Here is a 22,343-nt window from a genome sequence, read left to right on the forward strand (position 1 = left end):
CCTACCTCCCCACCTATACTCTCCTCTCCACCTATCTTCTTTTCTCTCCATCTTCGGTCCGCCTCCCCCTCTCTCCCTATGTATTCCAGAACCCTCTCCCCATCCCCCTCTCTGATGAAGGGTCTAGGCCCGAAACGTCAGCTTTTGTGCTCCTGAGATGCTGCTTGGCCTGCTGTGTTCATCCAGCTTCACGCTTTATTATCCAGGATTCAAGATTATATGTTTCATATTAAAGTTTATTGTGATTTTTTTTCCTAATGAAGTTGGGACTGTTTGTATTGGTACCGGCTTGTGTTCATATTGATTTGACTGCTTCAGTATTGTGGGACACCTGGCAAATTCATTCATAACATTCTGGTTGGTGTTGTCTAACTGTTTAAGGAAGAATTAGACAACAGTGCCAAATCTTAAAAGTCTGCTCCAGATACCCTGTGTGTTGCAATGATGCCTACATCTTGCACACCTTGCATGTTCCTGGTTTGTTTCAAGTGCCAGATACCCTACAATGATGTTACTAGGAGTCAAAGATTACCCTCTGTGGCCATGACTGACGACCCTGTTATGCAGCTCTCTCTAATTGAGGCCAAATTGTAGATACAATTCTGCCCATTTTTCAAACAGGACCATGGACAAGCAGATGACTGGCCTCCTGAAGATGAGGTTCCAATGCTTGAATTGGTACAGAGGTCCTTGTAGTACACTCCTGACAGTGTGCGCCGCATTATCTGAGCATGCTGTGATTTGCTCACACGGAGCAGACAAATAAGCAATGTGATTAGTGCTGAAGAGGAAATTGAGTAGGGAGAACATAACCTTCACAGAGATAGGGTGGTGCATGTCAGGTCCTTAAGCCAAAGCCAACAGGACTTAAGTAACACCCGATTCCAGTTGATGAGAGCTGGGTGTAGTGATTACTTATTGACAATAAATTCGCAGTTGCTCAAACTGTAAGCAGTCCATTTCTATTCTGTGAGGCATGTACAGCTTTTGTTTGTGTCTTTATGGTTTTATTTTATTTATTGCTTCTGCTGAATAAAAATAAATGTTTTGAAATATTGAAGGCTTCCCTGTGAGACACTTCCACATTGAACAATGATAAGAATTTGAGCTACACTGGGCATTTGGGGAAGATTATTACCAACTTAGGCAGGGTAGTAAGATGGGTTGGGACTAAGGATGGGTAACCTCTGTGGCTTGGATCTTAAACAATGATAGATGTAAGACTGTGCACTTGTACGTAGAATGAACGACTCCATGCCACCTCTGTGCCCTGGAATGCCTCAATTTGTGCCCTCCCACCACATGCACAATGAAGGGCAGCTGTGGACTGCCAATGCTTGACTGTGCGCACTGGGTTTCAAACATGGGCACTAGCACTACGGATCAAGTACGTTCTGGCAGTGGTCAATATCTACCTACAGCGACTAGGAGAAAACAATGAGTGTAGAGCCAAAGGAGCATGGTGCAGAGGTAATGTGGTGAGTTTAGAATGATAGTGTGAGAAAACTCATGAGATCTCATGGAGAAGAACCATCCACAAAATTCACCAAGACGGCACTTAGCTGGTTTCTAGTAAGATTAGTAAAATCACAGATCTTACAGATTAGCTTAATTGCAGAATAGCTTTGGGGGGGGGGGGCATTCCTATTCTTTATTCAAAATTCAACAAAATGGTAAGTAAATGCCCATATTCCCTGTGGAGCTCACTCTAGCTTAAATGGAAGGTACTCAAATCCAGATTGTATCACTTACATCAGCAATAAAATTAAATTGAAGTGGTAGGTGAATTTGAAAGCACTTAGGAAAATTCAGTGAAGGGGGTTACCAATCAAAAAAGTCAGTCCTGTAAATAGAATGGATTGATAAGTTCACCATGAACCTATCAGCAGTAACTGCAGGAGAGAAACAGCTTGGGATTGGAGGAGAAGTAAGCAACAGTAAGCCAGTCACTAAGTGAGAGAGCCAGCTGCCAAAGGGCTTTTACTAGAGGACCTTCAGCAGCACTGACACAAGGATTCCTGATAAACTGGCACCTTGTCTCAATGATGCTGAAGCTTGGTAGCTGAGGTAGAGGATCCTAAGTTTTGAGAGCCAACTGTTAGGAGGTTCATCTGCTAAGTCCAGGTGGAGACATTCTTCTGCAGGGGGATGGAAGAAAAAGGCTCCAAGGTAGGTTGGTCAAAGACGAGTGTTGCAATGAGAATGGTGGAGAAGTGGGAAACAGCAAGAGAGTTGCTGAGAGAGGTGGAGGCTAAAGCAGGGATAATGGGGATAATCTCTGTCTCTTTGTCTGTTTAGCTGAATTGCGAGGTTCATTGCATAAATACCTTTCTGTCTCAATGCTGTGCAATAAAACAATGTCGGATATTAAATTAAATAACCTGAAGTATCATTAACATTAGTTTTGCTCTGATTTCTTACCTGATACCTTGGCTCTTCTTTCCGCTTTTCTGCTTTGTATTTTGGATCCTTGTGCCAATCCCAGCCTGCAATTCTCTTCTATCTCTGAAGGAAAGTCCAACATTCCAGAACATAATGGTTTCTTCTCTTCATCAACAGAGGTAGAAAAGGATGATGATGACACACTGTGCTTTTCTTCCGAATCTCTTTTTTTAGAATAATTTCGCTGTTCTCCTTGTGTGATATCTGGAGTTGCTTCATGTAACTCATAATCATTTTTGTTATCGTCTGTGATGACAAATATTATTGAATAAGGTGAGCGATTGCTATTATAAATAAATCAAACATTGGAAAGTAAGCTGGCTTTTGATTATCAACCTTACACGTTCCTATTCATCAATGGTCAATTTCTGAAGCAAGTTTCATGGTAAAAACAGCCGAAGTGTTGTATATAAAATCCATTATATCAAATGCATTTAAAATTAAATTCAATTTATTATTCACATATTCATATTCCACTGTTAGTTTCCATAAAATGATGCAGTTCAGCAATAACTGTAATGAATTATTTAATTGAATTGGTTGTCAAGTGTAGTATGCCATTCAGTTGTATTATAACAATCACATTTTGACAATAAAATCTGAACTCTGTTTTAATACAAACTTATTTATATTCAATCAAAAATAGCAGTATGAAAGACTGTAAATGACACAAGAATAGTAATAGTTTAAATTGGAAGTTTTTGCTTCCATTTGCTAAATTCTGACTTTAGGACCAACATCAAATTCAAGAGGTAAGCTACCTTCGTTTATTTTCTTTTTGAAGGAAAGCTTTCTTCTTTGAGGTCTGGGAATCTCCTCATCTGAATCATCACTGGTTTCTGCTCTGAGTAGCATGTCTGCCTAGAAAATAAAAGGCCAGTAGCAGGTGGCTTTAGACAAGAGTAATAACAGAAAATGAGACAGAAATATGTCAGTATTTATTGAACCACAGTTTAAGGGACGTGAATAAACACAAAGGGTAATTTTGACAATAAAACTAAATGTGGAATACTGGCTCATCTGTCTGCTTAGTGACATTTTCTGATCTTAATCTAAATAACAATCATGAGATGTGTAAAAGAAGGTTAGTGGGTCTGGTTAGATGACTATTACTCACTTACCATTTATTAAAGTACGTTATCCATAAATACATCATAAACTAGCAAAAATGGATTTAAATCTGCTTTGCAAAGTTGCCATACCAGTCTAATCTTGTCAGTTCGTTTAATATTATTGAGGTAAATGATAGTAACATCTCGCTGTACTTAAACAGAAGAAGAAATAGAAGCTTCAAATCTGCTGCACTAGTCAATATGACAGGGCTGATTTCTACCAGAACTCAATTTCTTTTAATATATCAATGTTCTTTAATTCTCTTCATGTCCAAACATCCACCAACTTCTTCATGATTACTCTCTAATGAGCATCTATGGCACAATGGAGTAAAAAGAAGTGAAGGGGCTTGCCCTTTCAGTCATGAAATTTCTCCTTATCCAGTCTTCCTGTGTCTGTGACTTCCTGTTCTAGACAGACAGGAAAGTCTTTTCTCAACATATACCTTGTCTAGTTACTTAAGAATTTTACATGTTTAAATTGGATCACCTCTTATTCAAATTCTAAGAAATATAAACTGAGTTTAATCATAGGACAATCTGTTCATCCCTTACTGAACCTTCATTGCGCCCTTCTAGAATAAGCATGAATTTTCTGAGAGAAGGAAACCAAAGCTTTATTCCCAGCTTGGTATTCCAAGCTTTGCCACGCTAACGCACTGTACAATTGTTGAAAGATTTCTTAACTTCAATACTCTAATTTATTCTGTTCAATTCTGAGGATTATCTACAGATGCACCCAAGTCCCTCTGAATACGCGCATTTCCCAGAATCCCTGTTTCAGTAACTACACCATTATTTTCTATCCCTTTTTTGAAAAGTGGGTAACTTTGTACTGTAATACGAATTATAATTTTATTATAATTTTATTGGTGGTACTTCACCAGGAATGTTGTATTTTATTTATAACCTTTCTGACTGTGGAACTCATGTAAGCACGACTGTAATTGTGCCCTAAGTTGTAGTGTGTGCACACATTTTCAAATCTAAATACCTTTTTTAAAGGTGCCTGGGATTGCATTTTGAAACCACCAAAATAATTCCCACTTTATTTACTTTTATTTCCTGATTGAGTATATTCCAAAAATAAATCAATGACATTGATATTTATGAATCAATTAGCTGTTAATTGAGGGATAAGTATTTGCTAGGTGGAATTTTTCTGCTCTAGTTCATTGGCATCTACTGAAATGAAAAGGCAATGACCCCATTGTCTGATTGCATTAGTCACTGTTACTCATTGTTCTTCAATGATGCCAAGATAAATAATGGGGCAAGTAGAAGGTGTAAGCCCCAAGAACTATCTTAGGTGCCACAGTGACTTAACGGTGCTGTATGATCTAGCATTATGCATTAACTGAGAGAATCAGCCTTAGCTGGGAAAACAAAATATCTTTCTAAAATATCTCAACTGAAAGAAATCAACTCTTAGAGTGCAACTCACTCTCTGTACTGCTTCGAAATTCACTTTAGAGTTCCACTTTGGTGTATGTTTTCAAATGGTTGGAGTGGGACGTGTACTCACAATGTTCTGACTGTGACATCAGTCCCACTCCGACCATTTGAAAACATACACTAAAGTGGAACTCTAAAGTGAAATTCGGAGCAGTACAGAGAGTGAGTTGCACTCTAAGACCCATTATAAATACCAAAATACTAAATGTTGCTGGGCTGACTTGGGAAGAATTGATTAATTACACTATACACATATAGTCGGACAGATATACTAAGGACCCACCATCATCTTTTGCAGTAAATTCCATAAAGTACCATTGGGATGTGGGAGTTAGCAGAATGGCTTCTCACATAATCACAACTTGGCCTGCTGGGAGTTATATCAGGTCACTAGGTAACCCCAGAAGGAAATCTGCCCCACTATATCTTCAAGACTGAATGTGTTGACTCAATATTTAAAGAGAATTTGATACTGTTTAACTCTTAAGTCATCAGTAACACTGTTTAATAATTTAGCTCTGTCTGATTTTAATTAATGGGGCATTGACTGTTACGTTTCTTCCAACAGTCTTACAACCAAACTCAAGGTTTTATGTAACAAAGCTGTCTGGCATTGGCTGAGCACTAATGGAATAATGTGTTTAAATAGGCATTGAACTAAAGGCAATACATGTCAGAGGATACCTCGTGTGATGATGATAAGTATAAGAAATGGTCTAATCTACAAAACACCTGCAACTTTAAGTTTGAGATGTGATTACATTAACAGGGCATGAAAGACTGAAAAGGTTGCAAGGGAGGGAAGAAAAGGAAAAGCAGGAAGAAAGGCAAAGACAGAAGGAAGGAGTTTGCATTTACATAGCACCTCTAATATACCACATATTAAATGGTTGAGAAAATGATTTAAGTTATAGCAAATGCTATGAGAAAGTGTAAATGGAATAAAACCAATTAAATCACCCAGCTTCAACCTGGACACTGGGCTTGGATAGAAAGGCACACTCAGGATGACCCTGCAAAATTCTGCTCAATTGGGAGAGCTATTTCATGGATTGGTCAAGCAACAGACGAACAGCAAAGTCCCACTACTTGCAGAGTTACATTCTTGAAAACTTAGCAAACACAGGTCCCATTTCTCAATATTAGTCAAGATAGTTCCAATGTACAATGCAAGATAAAAAAATATAAAAACAACCTTTTGAATACATATAAAGAAGTTGACTGAAAAAAATGTTTAACAAAATAAGAAGTAAATAAAATTTGTCACAGTATTAATTTCTTATGTGGAATGTAATCATCAGTGAACACCCAAACACTTCAGGAAGCTACAGGGCAGATAATGCAAGCATAACGTGGACTTTCTAGACCAAGAAATATAGTACAGTACATCATGGACACCTTTTGCATTTTAGTATATTTAATTTAAATTAGGCATGCTTTCATTTTTTGAAATTTGCTCAAGTTTTTTTTTGCTGGAGATTGCAAACAAGTGCATGTTGAACTGACAACAGACAAAATGGTATACATAATGTTTTATTTGGGTAAGCAAATTTGTGAAAGGCAAAGACGAAAATGCCGTGATGATACTGTAGTCACATTCATTTAGGTTGGGTAACTATTCTTCCAGTAACAAAGACAACATGGGCCGAATGGATTCCTTCTGTGTCAATTTTCTGTGACCTTTTTTTCTACAGATTTCAGACATATTACATGCCAAAATGGCTGGCAACTAATTAAAATACTTTTGAAATGTGTATATTGTGGTAATAATGGAAAATGCTACAGCCAATATATGCATAAAATGGAATTAGCAACCAAATAAGCTGTTTTTAGCGTACTTAATGAAGGCTGAACCTTGATTCAGGTCACTGTAATTAACTGCTCTTCCCCAAACAGTGCTGTGGGAATCATACAACAGGGCAGTCTTGGTATTAAGCCTATATTTTTAAAAACTTGTCTTTATACCCTTTTGAGCAGAAATCAGACTTAAACTAATATGGCTTAACAGTACGGCAATAAAATTCCTTTGTCATTCGCTTAATCAACTATGTTACATAATCCATCCCATCGTAACATACCTGTAACCTACTGGCATGCAAACAAATAACTTCCTCTGACATAACTCAAGTTTGGAAGGACTGAACCTGCACCATTACACACTAGTGTTTACACTTACTGTTGATTCTTTATTGCTGACAATATGATTAATTGTAAATGTTATTGCCAATTTTTAAACAGACATGCATGTCACAATGAATTGGCAGCAAATAAGGAGTTGCATTATTGTAATTTGATATTAAATCCACACAACATTCAATAGTTATACATATGCTTTAAACATGTAAATAGGAACATTCATAACTTTATAAGTTTGCTATTCTCAAGCACGGCAATAACTAACTTAAATGACAAACTGTGTTGAAGCTGTACAACTACCTGTCTGATTTGACACAGTAACATGTTTGTTCACAATTAATTAGAAAATGTTGGCATATTCCTCTTTGAGTTGCCTTTAAATTGTTACCTTTGAACCTTCATCTCGTAGATTGAAGGTGAGTTCCAGGTTTGTTAAGAAGTAGTCAGAAAATTCTGGATACATATCCAAAACTTCTAAAAGGTCTTCCCTCTGGATCTTGTGCAAATCGCAGTAAGTCAACGCTCGTACATCAGCATTAGATTTCCCAGGTCTTGCATAAAGATGGATCATTTCGCCAAAGATGTCATTTTTCCCTAGACAAAATCAAAGCTCCTTAGATATAAATCTTGAGTCACTGTTTTTCCTTGATACTGAATTCAGAAAACTCCAAAGATTCTTTTGATTTGTTTTTACCTTGAGACATGGATTTTCATGAATGATTGAAACATGTAACTCAATAAATACAAACTGCCGTCTGTGCTGACATCTTATTTATGATATATGATATTGTTTTAACCTTCTCATTGGAAGAAGTCAGGCAGATACTACTTACGTATGAACCTGCCACTGAAACTTCAAATCAACTGTTCTCTAAATGATAACAGATGTCGAGAGCCACAGCTGAATAATAAACTTTTGCATTGTATCCCAAGTGCTTTATTCTTTTCGCTTGCGCTTTTGCAGGTCAGTTTTAACATCAGTAACATATACACCCCGTTTATTTTACATTTTTCTATCTAATTAAATTACTTTATTGATGACAATATGCTATGTTGCACTGAATTCTAGTTGGGTAATCTTCAGGTTCTGAAAGGGAAATTCAAATGGACAACTGCTAATTAAAAACTACTGAAGTTTTCAGATAGATGCTTTAATTTACAGGAAATACATTTTTGAACTTTGTTGATTGTTTAAATTGACTTTAATTCAACACAGAAGTGATGTTTCTGTCCTGTCAAAATGAGATCTCAAATTTGCTAATGGTTCAAAGTGAATACAGATAAACCCTTAACCAGACACTTTATAAATATGTGCTAATCACTTCAGTTGCACAATCACAGTTACTAGCATATTAAGAATTTTGCAGACATGCTCATACAAACATTTGACATGATGCATGTTGAAGTGAACTTCCTGTACAAAATAATCAAAGGCCATCTTTTTATTGCTGACAGATAACTATTAAAAGATATTCAGAAACCAACACAATTGAAATGCATAATTCCTTTAACGAGATGCAACAAACAACTAACAACTAATTAGCCATCATCATCTCCTTGAATTCTTTGGCGCAAGTGAATTCTGGGGGAGGCAATGGCCTAGTGGTATTATCGCTGGAATGTTAATCCAGAGCCCAGGTAATAGTCTGGGTTCAAATCCTATCAATGACAGATGGTGGAATTCAAATTCCAATCAGTAGCTGGCATTAAGAATCTAATGATGACCATGAATCCAGTGTCATTTGTCAAGAAAAGCCCATCTGGTTTACTAATAGAACATAGATAGAAAACATAGAACAGTACAGCACAGAACAGGCCCTTCAGCCCACAATGTTGTGCCGACCATTGATCCTCATGTATGCACCCTCAAATTTCTGTGACCATATGCATGTCCAGCAGTCTCTTAAATGACCCCAATGACCTTGCTTCCACAACTGCTGCTGGCAACGCATTCCATGCTCTCACAACTCTCTGCGTAAAGAACCCGCCTCTGACATCCCCTCTATACTTTCCACCAACCAGCTTAAAACTATGACCCCTCGTGCTAGCCATTTCTGCCCTGGGAAATAGTCTCTGGCTATCAACTCTATCTATGCCTCTCATTATCTTGTATACCTCAATTAGGTCCCCTCTCCTCCTCCTTTTCTCCAATGAAAAGAGACCGAGCTCAGTCAACCTCTCTTCATAAGATAAGCCCTCCAGTCCAGGCAGCATCCTGGTAAACCTCCTCTGAGCCCTCTCCAAAGCATCCACATCTTTCCTATAATAGGGCGCCCAGAACTGGACGCAGTATTCCAAGTGCGGTCTAACCAAAGTTTTATAGAGCTGCAACAAGATCTCACGACTCTTAAACTCAATCCCCCTGTTAATGAAAGCCAAAACACCATATGCTTTCTTAACAACCCTGTCCACTTGGGTGGCCATTTTAAGGGATCTATGTATCTGCACACCAAGATCCCTCTGTTCCTCCACGCTGCCAAGAATCCTATCCTTAATCCTGTACTCAGCTTTCAAATTCGACCTTCCAAAATGCATCACCTCGCATTTATCCAGGTTGAACTCCATCTGCCACCTCTCAGCCCATCTCTGCATCCTGTCAATGTCCCGCTGCAGCCTACAACAGCCCTCTACACTGTCAACGACACCTCCGACCTTTGTGTCGTCTGCAAACTTGCTGACCCATCCTTCAATTCCCTCGTCCAAGTCATTAATAAAAATTACAAACAGTAGAGGCCCAAGGACAGAGCCCTGTGGAACCCCACTCACCACTGACTTCCAGGCAGAATATTTTCCTTCTACTACCACTCGCTGTCTTCTGTTGGCCAGCCAATTCTGTATCCAAGCAGCTAAGTTCCCCTGTATCCCATTCCTCCTGACCTTCTGAATGAGCCTTCCATGGGGAACCTTATCAAATGCCTTACTGAAGTCCATATACACCACATCCACAGCTCGACCCTCATCAACCTTTCTAGTCACATCCTCAAAAAACTCGATAAGGTTTGTAAGGCATGACCTACCCCTCACAAAGCCGTGTTGACTGTATTTGATCAAGCCATGCTCTTCCAGATGGTCATAAATCTTATCCCTCAGAATCCTTTCTAACACCTTGCAGACGACAGACGTGAGATTTACCGGTCTATAATTGCCGGGGATTTCCCTATTTCCTTTCTTGAAGAGAGGAATTACATTTGCCTCTCTCCAGTCCTCAGGTACGACTCCAGTGGAGAGCGAGGATGCAAAGATCTTCGCAAGTGGCGAAGCAATTGCATTTCTCGCTTCCCAAAGCAGCCGAGGACAAATCTGATCCGGGCCTGGCGACTTGTCAATCTTAATGTTTGACAAAATTTTCAGCACATCAGCTTCCTCTATCTCTATCCATTCCAGCATGCACACCTGCTCTTCAAAGGTTTCATTCACTACAAAGTTGGTTTCTTTTGTAAAGACAGAAGCAAAAAACTCATTTAGGGCTTCCCCTACCTCCTCAGGCTCCACACACAAGTTCCCTATGCTATCCCTGATCGGCCCTACTCTTTCTTTGACCATTCTCTTATTCCTCACATAAGTGTAAAATGCCTTTGTGTTTTCCCGGATTCCTTCTGCCAAGCCTTTCTCGTGCCCCCTCCTGGCTCTCCTCAGACCATTTTTGAGCTCCTTCCTTGCCTGCATGTAAACCTCTCTAGCTGAACTTGACCCTAGCTTCCTCCACCTTATGTAAGCCACCTTCTTCCTTTTCACTAGAAGCTCCACCGCTCTCGTCATCCAAGGTTCCTTAATCTTACCCCTTCTTGCCTGTCTCAGAGGGACATATTTACTCATCACTCCCAACAACTGTTCCTTAAACCATCTCCACATGTCTATAGTTCCCTTACCATGGAACAACTGCTCCCAGTCCATGCTTCCTAACTCATGTCTAATCGCATCATAGTTTCCTCTTCCCCAATTAAATATCCTCCCATTCTGCCTAATCCTCTCCTTCTCCATAGCTATGTAGAATGTGAGGCAGTTATGGTCACTATCACCAAAATGCTCTCCCACCACAAGATCTGATACCTGCCCCGGCTCGTTTCCGAGCACCAAGTCTAGAATGGCCTCTCCCCTCGTTGGCCTGTCAACGTACTGCGTTAGGAAACCCTCCTGAACACACCTTACAAAAACAGCTCCATTCAAATCTTCTGCTCGAAGGAGGTTCCAATCAATATTGGGAAAGTTAAAGTCACCCATTACAACAACCCTACTGCGTCCACACTTTTCCAAAATCTGTCGACCTATGCTTTCTTCAATCTCCCTGCTGCTATTGGGGGGCCTGTAGTAAACCCCTAACGAGGTGACTACTCCCTTGCTGTTCCTAATTTCCACCCATACTGACTCAGTAGGCAGATCTTCCTCGACAAAGGAAGCTTCTGTAGCTGTGATACCCTCTCTGATTAGTAGTGCTACACCCCCTCCTCTTTTTCCCCCCTCCCTATTCTTTTTAAATGTTCTAAACCCTGGAACATCCAGCAACCATTCCTGCCCATGAGAAACCCATGTCTCTGTTATGGCCACAACATCATAGCACCAGGTACTGATCCATGCTCTTGTCCTGCGAAGGAAACTGCCATCTTTACCTGGCCTGGTCTACATGTGACTCCACTCTCACAGCAATGTGGGTGACTCTTAACTGCCTCTGGGCAATTAGGGATGGGCAATAAATGCTGCTTAGCCAGTGATGCCCCTTATCCCAAGAATGAATAAAGGAATAAAGGAATCTGACTCAGAGCATCATGGGTAGAGTAAGGAGGCAGGTCCCAAATTCGCAACAGACATGAAGCGATTAAATTCTGTGCTGTCCTATCCACAATGAGTAAAACAAAAGTGGCAACGCACTGACAGATTTTCTAGCCTGTGTGGGTGACCAAAAATTCCTCACATTTTTACTCTCTGCCTCAAGGTTATTTAAAAGACAGGAAAATTTGAGGGTCCTGTTTTTTTGCTTACCTACACTGCCTCTGATGATGTCTAATTCTAACTATTCAGACCTGCTTCATGGCAATCTATCACTTGTGATGAATCCTGTCAGATGTAGGCAAACAGGAGCTCTCAAAGTGACAAATCCTCACCCTGGAACTGCTTCCTTATATCCAAAAGGATGTCTTTTACAACGTTACCTCAAAAATATTGAGAATTGTAAGACGGGATCAATATGTTTTGACCAATTGATATGGTCTATTGGTAAGGTGCATGCATATTTCTGCAGACGGCACTGTGACATCAGGCATTACAAGAAGAGACAATGGGAACTGCAGATGCTGGAGAATCCAAGATAACAAAGTGTGGAGCTGGATGAACACAGCAGGCCAAGCAGCATCTCAGGAGCACAAAAGCTGACGTTTCGGGCCTAAACCCTTCATCAGAAAAGGGGGGTGGGGAGACGGCTCTGAAATAAATAGGGAGACAGTGGGAGACGGATCAAAGGTGGATAGAGAAGAAGATAGGTGGAGAGGAGACAGACAAGTTAAAGGGGTGGGAATGGAGCCTGTTGACGTGAGTATAGGTGGGGAGGTAGGGAGGGGATAGGTCAGTCTGGGGAGGACGGATAGGTCAAGGGGGTGGGATGAAGTTAGAAGGTGGGAAATGGAGGTGCGGCTTGAAGTGGGAGGAGAGGATAAGTGAGAAGAAGAACAGGTTAGGGAGGCAGGGACTAGCTGGGCTGGTTTTGGGATGCAGTGGTGGGGGGGAGATTTTGAAGCTTGTGAAATCCACATTGATACCATTGGGCTGCAAAGTTCCCAAGCGGAATAGGAGTTGCTGTTCCTGCAACCTTCGGGTGGCATCGTTGTGGCACTGCAGGAGGCCCAGGATGGACATGTCATCCAAGGAATGGGAGGGAGAGTTGAAATGGTTCGTGACTGGGAGTTGCAGTTGTTTATTGTGAACCGAGCATAGGTGTTCTGCAAAGCGGTCCTGAAGCCCCCGTTTGGTTTCCCCAATGTAGAGGGAGCCACAATGGGCACAGCGGATGCAGTATACCACACTGGCAGATTTGCAGGTGAACCTCTGCTTGATGTGGAAAGTCTTCTTGGGGCGTGGGATGGGGGTGAGGGAGGAGATATGAGGGTAGGTGTAGCAGTCACCTCTAACCCCACCACACCCAGCACTTACCACTGCAAGGGGTAAGTGCTGGGTGTGGTGGGGTTGGAGGTGAGTGTGGAGCGGACAAGGGAGTCCCAGAGAGAGTCCCGGACTTCCGGAGTCCCTCCGGAAAGCAGACAAGGGTGAGGATGGAAAAATGTCTTTGGTGGTGGTGTCGGATTGTAGATGGCGGACATGTTGGAGGATGATGCATTGGATCCGGAGGTTTGTGGGGTGGTATGTGAGGATGAGGGGGATTGTCTTTTGGCAGTTATTGCAAGGACGGGGTGTGAGGGATTGCAAGAAGCTAATTTCTAAGTTTCCAGGAGGAGCATTAAATAAGTGCAACTTTTTCATTACAGGTTCAGTGTACCTTAAATGCACTTTAATTTATGGTCATCTACTGATGGACTGAAGTGGAAACTGCAGCATTTGTCAGAAATAATGATTCAAATAAATAGTCTCGTTTCTGAAGTATAAGTCATGGGTAACATGCACATGAACTTGCAATTTGTGTTGCTGACAGGCAAGATTCCCTGATGGAGCAGTAAGGCTATACACTGCTCCATTCCCTCTGTTTCTGTTCCGGAAATCTTCCAATTTAATAAGCCCATGTTTAGGTCTGATCTAGTCTCAAACATTCACTTTTTTTACTGTTACTAGCAGTGAATAATTATTTTCAAAATTTCAAGGATTGACACATCACAGCAAATTAACAACCCACAAAGTGCCTTTTCTCCTAGATTGGGGTTTGTTCATTTCCAGAGACAAAGTTGGTCAAAACTGCACCCAAAACAAACAGTTCATTGGCACTTTCATCAAAATTCCCAAACCAATCTACTTTGTCACACTACTGAAGAAAAAGATTTCAGATTATTAATTGCCTTATTACCAAACACGTGAAAATATTAAACAGAAAATGTGATGATTAACAAGCTCTTGAAGAAAACTGAGTTTAAATGAACTTTAGGATAAATGAGATAACAATATACATTGGGAGTTTCAGTGACATGATAATGAAACTAATTTACATGTTATTATAAAGAAAGCTTATTCCAGACCTTCAAAAATATTTAGGAGGAAAAACAAAACTACTGAAATTTACAATGGATTTACCACTGAGTAGCCCCATTATGTCAGAATTTACTCCAAAGACCATTTATCCAATGAAAAATGAGTAGTTTCAGTAAGACTTAGCTTTGAACACCTGCTCGATATCAGCCAGACATTGAAAAATAACCTAATTATACGAAGGATTTGTCAATAACCTGGAAAGGCATGTAATATAATAGTTTGATGAATGTTGCTTTAATTATATAATACAGCACCTGTGCTCGAAGGTTAAACTGCAAGAAAGTGTTACAATACATCTTTCCTGACAAGTGCAAAATACACTTCTTTAAAAAAAGAACATAGCATTTAACTGTAACATGAATTGTTGAACAGTTTTTGAGCTTTAGCTTTTCAGTATCAGTTTATTCACCTATTCTTAGGCAAACAATATTTACTGCCTGCAGTTAATGGAAAGATTACTGATCTCATTGTAGTTTTAGTTCTGTAATTCTAATGATATAAATTTTATGATCATTTTATATCAATCCATCCAATGACAGGAAATATCTGGTTGCTACATTCATAACAAAATGCATAGATTTTAGAACTATGATCTGTGAGATGATTTGAATGGTCCCTGTAATTTGCCAGATACCTTGACCTCAGAGTTTTAAATTTTTGTTGTATATTTTATCTATTGTGATTTCTGTCCAATATACGTATTAAAAATATTTCAGTGATAGCACTATTTGGGTTTTTTGTGCAGATGCTAACTTTTAAAGTCTAGACCAGTGTTGCGAATGTGTCAATGTTTGGAAGAAGAATGCCCCACTTACAGAAAGGTTTGAAGATCATTGTGCAGCTACAATTTCATTTACAATTTCCTCAGGACAGCAATGACCACCCAAAAGGTTCAACACAGGGCACTCATGCTGCTAGTGTAGATACTCAAAGGATAATTGTAGATTGTGATGGCAGGTCTTTTGAATTACAGGTAATGTATTGGACAGTTTAGCATTCGTCATTCACTCTTACTGCTTCAAATAGGAGGCACTAAAGGGCACAGATCCATAAATAATATACAATGGTTTATAATAATGGTAAACATAAGAAATCACACTGAAGACTCAAACTGCATGGCATTCAAATATTACATGCATTCATTAAATAAAACTTTTCGAATAATATTTGCAATTTGTCTTACTTTGTGCTAAATTACAGTAACAGAAATCGAAAGGTCAAATCAACAAATTGTCTGATCCAGTGATGTCATTTTTATTGATGACACTTCTGTCAAGTAGCTTGCAAGGTCATTTACATTAATGTGCTTCTGACACTATGTAAATGCATGTCGTTGCTGTATATAAGTACTTGGTGTAAAAATTTGAAAAATCAAGTCAGTAATGATCTTCAAAGCAATTGGTATTACTGTCTCGAACCTCTCCTTCATCCACAAGTATTCAAGATATTTGCACAACTCTAATTCTGGAACTTTTGAGCATATCTGATTTTAATGGGCCCATTACTGGTAACTGTGCTTTTAGCTGCTAAATATTGGGATTCTCGCCTTAAATCTTTGCACTCCTCTTTCTATTCTTTGCTCACTGAAATCTGTCTCTTTTGTCCAAGCTTTTGCCTATCCTTCTGCTGATCTTCTTGGGTGGGTATTAAATGGGGCATGCAAGAGCAAGAAAAGTGATTGACGGGTGGGTTAATTGGGAGAAGAAACCAAAATCCTATTTTCTTGTTGGTGGGATAAAATGTAGAGATTAAGTCAACGGCTTTGCAGAAGCAGTTTGGAACTTACTTTGGAGTGTTGACTTGCAGTTTTAAATATATTTACACCCTATAAATAGTCATTTCTTAAAATGTTTTCAGATTATGCTCTGCTTCAAGAGTAAGTCAGTAACACATGCAGAGTTGTGGCACTGGTTTTGATCATTTAAAGATGGCATAGGTTAGTCAGGTTTGTCCCTTGACTGAAATGGGTATTTGTTTTTATCAAAATCTGTGGCTCAGGGTATGTCCGTTTGAATGGAAGCTGAGGAGAGGCAAAGGAAGATTGGGGATGTCAGAGGTGTAAGGGGTTAGGCTGGACCTTGCACATTCAGATAATAATCTGAGGTAAGCCACCACTCAGTTAATAGCCATTATCTACACCTTGCTTCCCACATAGCCCGAAACAGTTGTTACACTGCATCATCCAACACCACCCACTTAACTACTTCTTGCTTCCCCCCCATCAGCAGGCAGAGAGGTTGGTGAAAAAGGCACTTGGCACACTTGCCTGCATGGTCAGAACGTTGAGCATAGAAGTTGGTATTTCTTATAGCGGCTGTACATGAAATTGATGAGGCCCCTTTTAAAATACTGTGTGCAATTCTGGTTGTCCTTCTATAGGAAGGATATTGTTAAGCTTGAGAGGGTGCAGAAAAAATTTACAAGCACGTTGACAGGACTGAAGTTTTTCAGCTATAGGGAGAGGCTGAATAGACAATGGGCATTTTTCCCAGGAGAATTGGAGGTTTTGCATTTATAAAATCATGAGGGCCAAGAATAGGGTGAATAGCCAAGATCTTTTTCCCAAGGTAGAGGAGTCCAAAACTAGAGGCATAGGTTTAAGGTGAGAGGGGAAAGTTTTAAAAAGGACCGGAGGGGTAACTTTTTCATGCAGGGGTTGGTGTGTGTATGGAATGAACTGCCTGAAGAAGTGGTAGAGACGGATACAATTACAGCATTTAAGAGGCACCTGGATGGGTATATGAATAGGAAGAGTTGGAGGGGTATGGGCTTAGTACTGGCAAATGGGGTTAAATCAGGTTGGGATGTCTGGTTAGTGCAGATGGGTTGGGTTGAAGGGTCTGTCTCCATACTGTATAAATCATTGGCTCTCTAATTTGGGGAATGGGGAGGCGCAAAGACTCCTTTGACATCAGTCACTGAATGTGAGCATGCATGTGCAGCAGGCAGTGAAGAAGGCAAATCGTATCTTGCTGCAATTGCACTGGGTCTTGGTAAGACCACACCTGGAGCATTGTGTGCAGTTTTGGTCTCTTTATCTGAGAAGGACGCTCTGACTATAGAGGGAGTGCAGAGAAGGTTTACCAGACAGATTCCTGGGTTGGTGCGACTGACGTAGAAAAGGAGAGACTGGTTTGGTTAAGTTTTTATTCACTAGAATTTAGAAAAATGAGGAGGGGTCATGATTTCTAGCAGGACTAGACACAGTAAACGCAGGAGAGATTATCTGTCTCAGAAAGCAATTGAGGCTAAAACCTTTATATATTTTCAAAATAGGATTAAAGATATTTCCTAGGACTAAAGGGATCAAAAGTTACGATGAGAAAGTGGGAACAATATATTGAGTTGGATGATCAGAGATGATCATATTGAATGGTGGAGCAGGATCTAAGGGCCAAATCGCCTGCTTTTGCTCCTGTCAAGGCGTGCTAGTATGCAATTGGAAGTGTTTGGCATCTCTGGTGTGATCTGAGTGGGAATAGAGCGTGTGGGAGGTGGGGTGTGACAAGTGGGGATTAGTGAGCAAGTGCAAAGTGAGAGGCCTAAACTATGGCTTCTCTTTTGTACAGTTCAATCTTCAGCATGTGCATACTATTTATCTTGGGAAAATCCACAGGTACAGACAGTTGTTCAATGTGGCATGATTGCAGAGTTTGGGGATAATGGAAGATGTTGGGAAGGAAGCCAAGGATTTGCAAGGACTTGTTAAGGCTGATGGGTGGTCGGGGTGGCTCTCTAGGGTCACAAAGGAATATCGATGGTGAAGAAGGAAAAATAAAGTAGATGAGATGGTATGTTCATTCTCACTGTCACAGGGTTGAAGGTGATGGGTACAAACTGAAACGATAGAGGGAAGGTACGTGGAGGGTGATAGGTTGAGGGTGGAGGGTGACTCTTGTTCTGATGCTGGTCATTGCTGCAAACCGATGACGGAACTGATGGGAATTCAGGTCCAAGTAGGATTAGGCCAATGGGACCAATAGGTAATGGGTAAATGGGAAGAGTTTTACATGTGACCCATATGAAAACTTCTTTGTTCAGCAGGTGATGGATGAAAGCCATGTACACATGAATGTTTGTCTCAGTGCCTGCCTTCTTCACACAGTGAACTTCCCTATTGCTTTAATATATTCAGTATTCTTGAAACCCTGAGAGCAGGACAGAATATGTTGTTGTCCAACAGCAGAGACAGGAAGGCCAGCATTAGGTAGTACAACAGCAGGAGACTGGCCAGCAGGTGGGTATCTGTGGAAGGCACTGAATATGGTGGACACTGATGAACCAACTACCTGTAAATCTCTCATAGGCAATGTCAGTTGAATGTCCCTGCAAATGGTCACAGAAATTTGTGAGATACTACGACAAGACCTGCAGCCACATGTACTTGCTGGGGATCTCATGCTGGGGTGACTGCAACTTTTCACCAGTGGCTATTTCCAGATATCCATGGTCAACTTGTGTAACATTTCATGGGCTAGTAAATACAGCGGCATAAAAAGGTGAACAATGCATGAATTAATTCCTCAATTTCCCCATAAAGGAGGACAGGCAGATGGCAAGAGCATTTTTCACTGGGGTTATTGACTGTACTCATGCCTGCCATACAGCTCGCATAACTCCGACAGTTAATGTGACTTGGAGATCCCAGAGGTCTCTTAGGCTCCAGCCTCTGGTTAATTTACAATATGCTACTGCACTTCAATGCAGCAAACTTCCGCCAGATGTGCCAAGTGGATGATCCATCTTGACCTCCTCCAGTGGCCCCTAGCATTACAGATACCAGTCTTCAGCCAATTTGATTCATTCCACGTTATATCAAGAAACGATTGGAGACACTGGACACTGCAAAGGCTGCGGGCCCTGACAACATTCCAGCAATAGTACTAACACCTATCTCTTCCTCCTGCAGCTCAGAGATTCCTACATGGGTTGCTGAGAGGCCACGTTTTGATACAGCAGATGAGTCTGGTGAGCACATTGCATGCACATCACAGCAGCTGATGGAAGACATGATAGCCATGGCCCCTGACTTTCGGAACACTGCAGGGATAGAGGCCCCTGTTGAATCCCATGCCACTCATGTACTTCTGTTCAAGAGGCCATCTGCAGCTGCAACACTGGGTATATCAGCTTTATGCAGGTGATGGAAGAATCCATCCAGGCTAATGGTTCTGGTGTCACACAGATGTACAATAAAATGGCTTCCTCCATGGCAGATAATCACCATGGAGAGCCAGGGCCCGCATACAATCTATCTGCATTCTGACCAGCATTCCATTTTTATTCCCATGGGCTCCATGGAATAAAAGCTGTGAGGAAAATCTCTCCAGGGCTCAGCAATTAGATACAATGGTAACCAGTTGAATCTCGAAACTGGATGAAAGGAAATGATTAAGGGATGAGAGTGGTGGCAGAAGAAGTTTGGCAGCATTCAAAATTAGAATACTGGCTTCTAATAGCAATGTAGTGAAAGGGGAGTATAAATGACAGCACTAAACTGAGAGCTTTCTCTTGATCATGTTTATGACATTTTCTTTCTTTTTAAGAGAACTGAATTTGATGCTTGAACCATCATCCGAGGCATCGGGACCATATGTGAAAAGACAAATAAAACTTCTAGATCAGTTGAAAAGATCATCTGAGAATTAAGAATGTATGGCATGGTACTGGGGTACCAGATAAGTGTGCAAGAATATGTTGAGACTAGTCCAAAATAGCCTGGTAAATAGAAGGGGAAATATTGTACTGAAGAACGGGTTTCAATCATGTGCATCTACTTGACAAACAGCACGGCATGAAATGGTTAATGTGGCCGGCAAAGTGAGAGAACATCTTAATTTACAACACAGTGTCACGTACTCCTTCAAAACACTGAGCATAAAACAACTGGGACAAAGTGAGTGAAGTTGGAAAAATAAGCAAGGAGAATTTAGATTGAATAATCAAGGGCTTTGGGATTGGAACGCTTAGTTAGAAGTATCTTCAAGATGGATACAGATGAAAGAGAGCTGAAGAATTTTAAGTCCCTGTCTGATGTTATTTATTTTTATTGAGTAAAGTGACCTGCAGATAGAGAACTGGAGGATAACAAGCCAAAGTAAGGAGCATAAGCCTAAATATATATTATTCAGAGGGTACAAATGATGGAATATAGTGAATTTAGAATAAATTATGGAAACATATTAGCTAAAGAAAATACAAATATTTACAATGTGAGCAGAGCATCACAACCATGGTCAAGGAGAGAATGACAGAAAAAAATTTTGTCAAAGGTGAGAAAGAATATTATGACTTATAAAACCTAATGATTCCAAACAGTTTTCTTTTAACGACTTGTTTAAGCTATAAATATGATTGAAATTCATCCTTATCAATGGAATTTCAATATGTGTGTAATAATATTTAGTAAAGAAAATTCATATGAAAGATATTTGATGTAAAGATGGTAAGGTCCATCTAGGAACTAAATTTCTGTTTTAAGCAAGAAAGCACACAACTAACAGCAGTTGTAATCACAGCTACAAGACAGAGAGACCGTTTCAGAAATAGCAGGAACTGCAGATGCTGGAGAATCCGAGATAACAAGGTGTACAGCTGGATGAACACAGCAGGCCAAGCAGCATCAGAGGAGCAGGAAGGCTGACATTTCGGGCCTAGACGCTTCTTCTACCTGCCTTTGTTTGACGTTTCAATGTCAAGTGAGAGAGAGGCTGCCCCTAAACTTGTCAGCTTTGTCAAAGAATTACAGCGTTAAGCGTAACCGTTATATTACAACTCTTATAGACTTTACAACAACTGGTAGGAATGAACATCCTTTTTAATATTTTGCTCTGTAATAGATCTGTAGGGAATACAAGCAGCATTGCAGAATCAAGCAAAAACAAGCTGTTTGCAATAAAGAAAGTACATGATTTAACTGGAACTTCAAACAAGTTAAGACTAAGATGTAGCTTCCTAAAAGTAAGAGTGGGTGTAGCTCATGAGGTGTGGTGGGGAGAGGGGGGAGTGCAGACCATGAATTGGATACTTGACTGATTGTACAAAGCAACAAATGAGAACAGAAAATGGCTCAGAGAATTTATGAAAGACCTCATTAACTGAGCTGAGGAAACTCAAAGGATATCAGGCTTGTTTGGGATGAATAGCAACTGCACCACAACCAAATAGAGTGGTGATGCAAGCCCATGCTAAAACAATCAATCATCTGATTGACTGGGAGCAAGGTGATACCAAAAATATTTTGAGAAGGACAATTATGTCCTACATACAGTCTATGGATGGTAGGCCAGATCAGGCACAACCTCGACCAGACCCTAAGTGAGGAGGTACTTTACTGGATTAAAAGCATACATTTTCTTGAAGACGGTACAGAACAGGAATTTCAGGAATAGAAAGAGTTAAAAAAAGTGTTAAAATGCATTCTTAGATCAGGATAATACCACACATGGTAATAGGAATACTGCCAGTATTGGCTCTGACATGGGGAATAATGGCCTTCGGAACTTATAGAAAAGTAAAACAGACCCTTGTAAGAGAACCACAGAACTTTCTGATAATAGTAGCAGCAAGTTCAGTTAAAATCTTTTTTCCCTTCTCAGCCCTGACTGAAAGGGATGATTGTTAGAGTTAAAATGAAATAAAAACTGTGAGGAATAAATTTAGATAAGAAAACCATTGTCATTTTGCAAGTTTATAATAGCACTTTATATTCTTCCCCAGACATAAACATTTCCCTTGCTACTGGCACTCTTTTCTTCCTTTTATAAGTGTTAGGGCTACCTATGGTTTTTGATTAACTTAAAATGGCTGCCTTTGATATTTTTAGTTCACATACAATGGCTGAAGAAGATTATAGCTGAAGCAGTCATTGACACAGTCAGATTGTGGCCTTCGCTCTCATAGCAACTGGATAAGATAATAAAGTGTTTTAAAGAAATCACACAATAGGGTCTTATTAAGAAGAAGCAAAAATGTAGCTACTGCTTATATTAAGACAATTTTGATAAGGGAAGT

The 22,343-nt window shown here is 40.1% G+C and overlaps 1 protein-coding gene across 1 annotated transcript in view; it reads right to left on the reverse strand.

Annotated features, from left to right (window-relative positions):
• Positions 1-22,343, reverse strand: part of LOC125454399 (potassium voltage-gated channel subfamily H member 7-like) — a 462,102-nt gene that overhangs the window by 24,904 nt on the left and 414,855 nt on the right. The window contains exons 12-14 of the mRNA XM_059647318.1: positions 7,534-7,739; positions 3,204-3,303; positions 2,422-2,688 (exon numbers count right to left, since the gene is read on the reverse strand). Coding sequence (XP_059503301.1) covers positions 2,422-2,688; positions 3,204-3,303; positions 7,534-7,739 — 573 coding nt within the window. The remainder of the gene's footprint in view (positions 1-2,421; positions 2,689-3,203; positions 3,304-7,533; positions 7,740-22,343) is intronic.

This window comes from Stegostoma tigrinum, chromosome 7 (assembly GCF_030684315.1).
Source record: "Stegostoma tigrinum isolate sSteTig4 chromosome 7, sSteTig4.hap1, whole genome shotgun sequence".
NCBI lineage: Eukaryota > Metazoa > Chordata > Chondrichthyes > Orectolobiformes > Stegostomatidae > Stegostoma > Stegostoma tigrinum.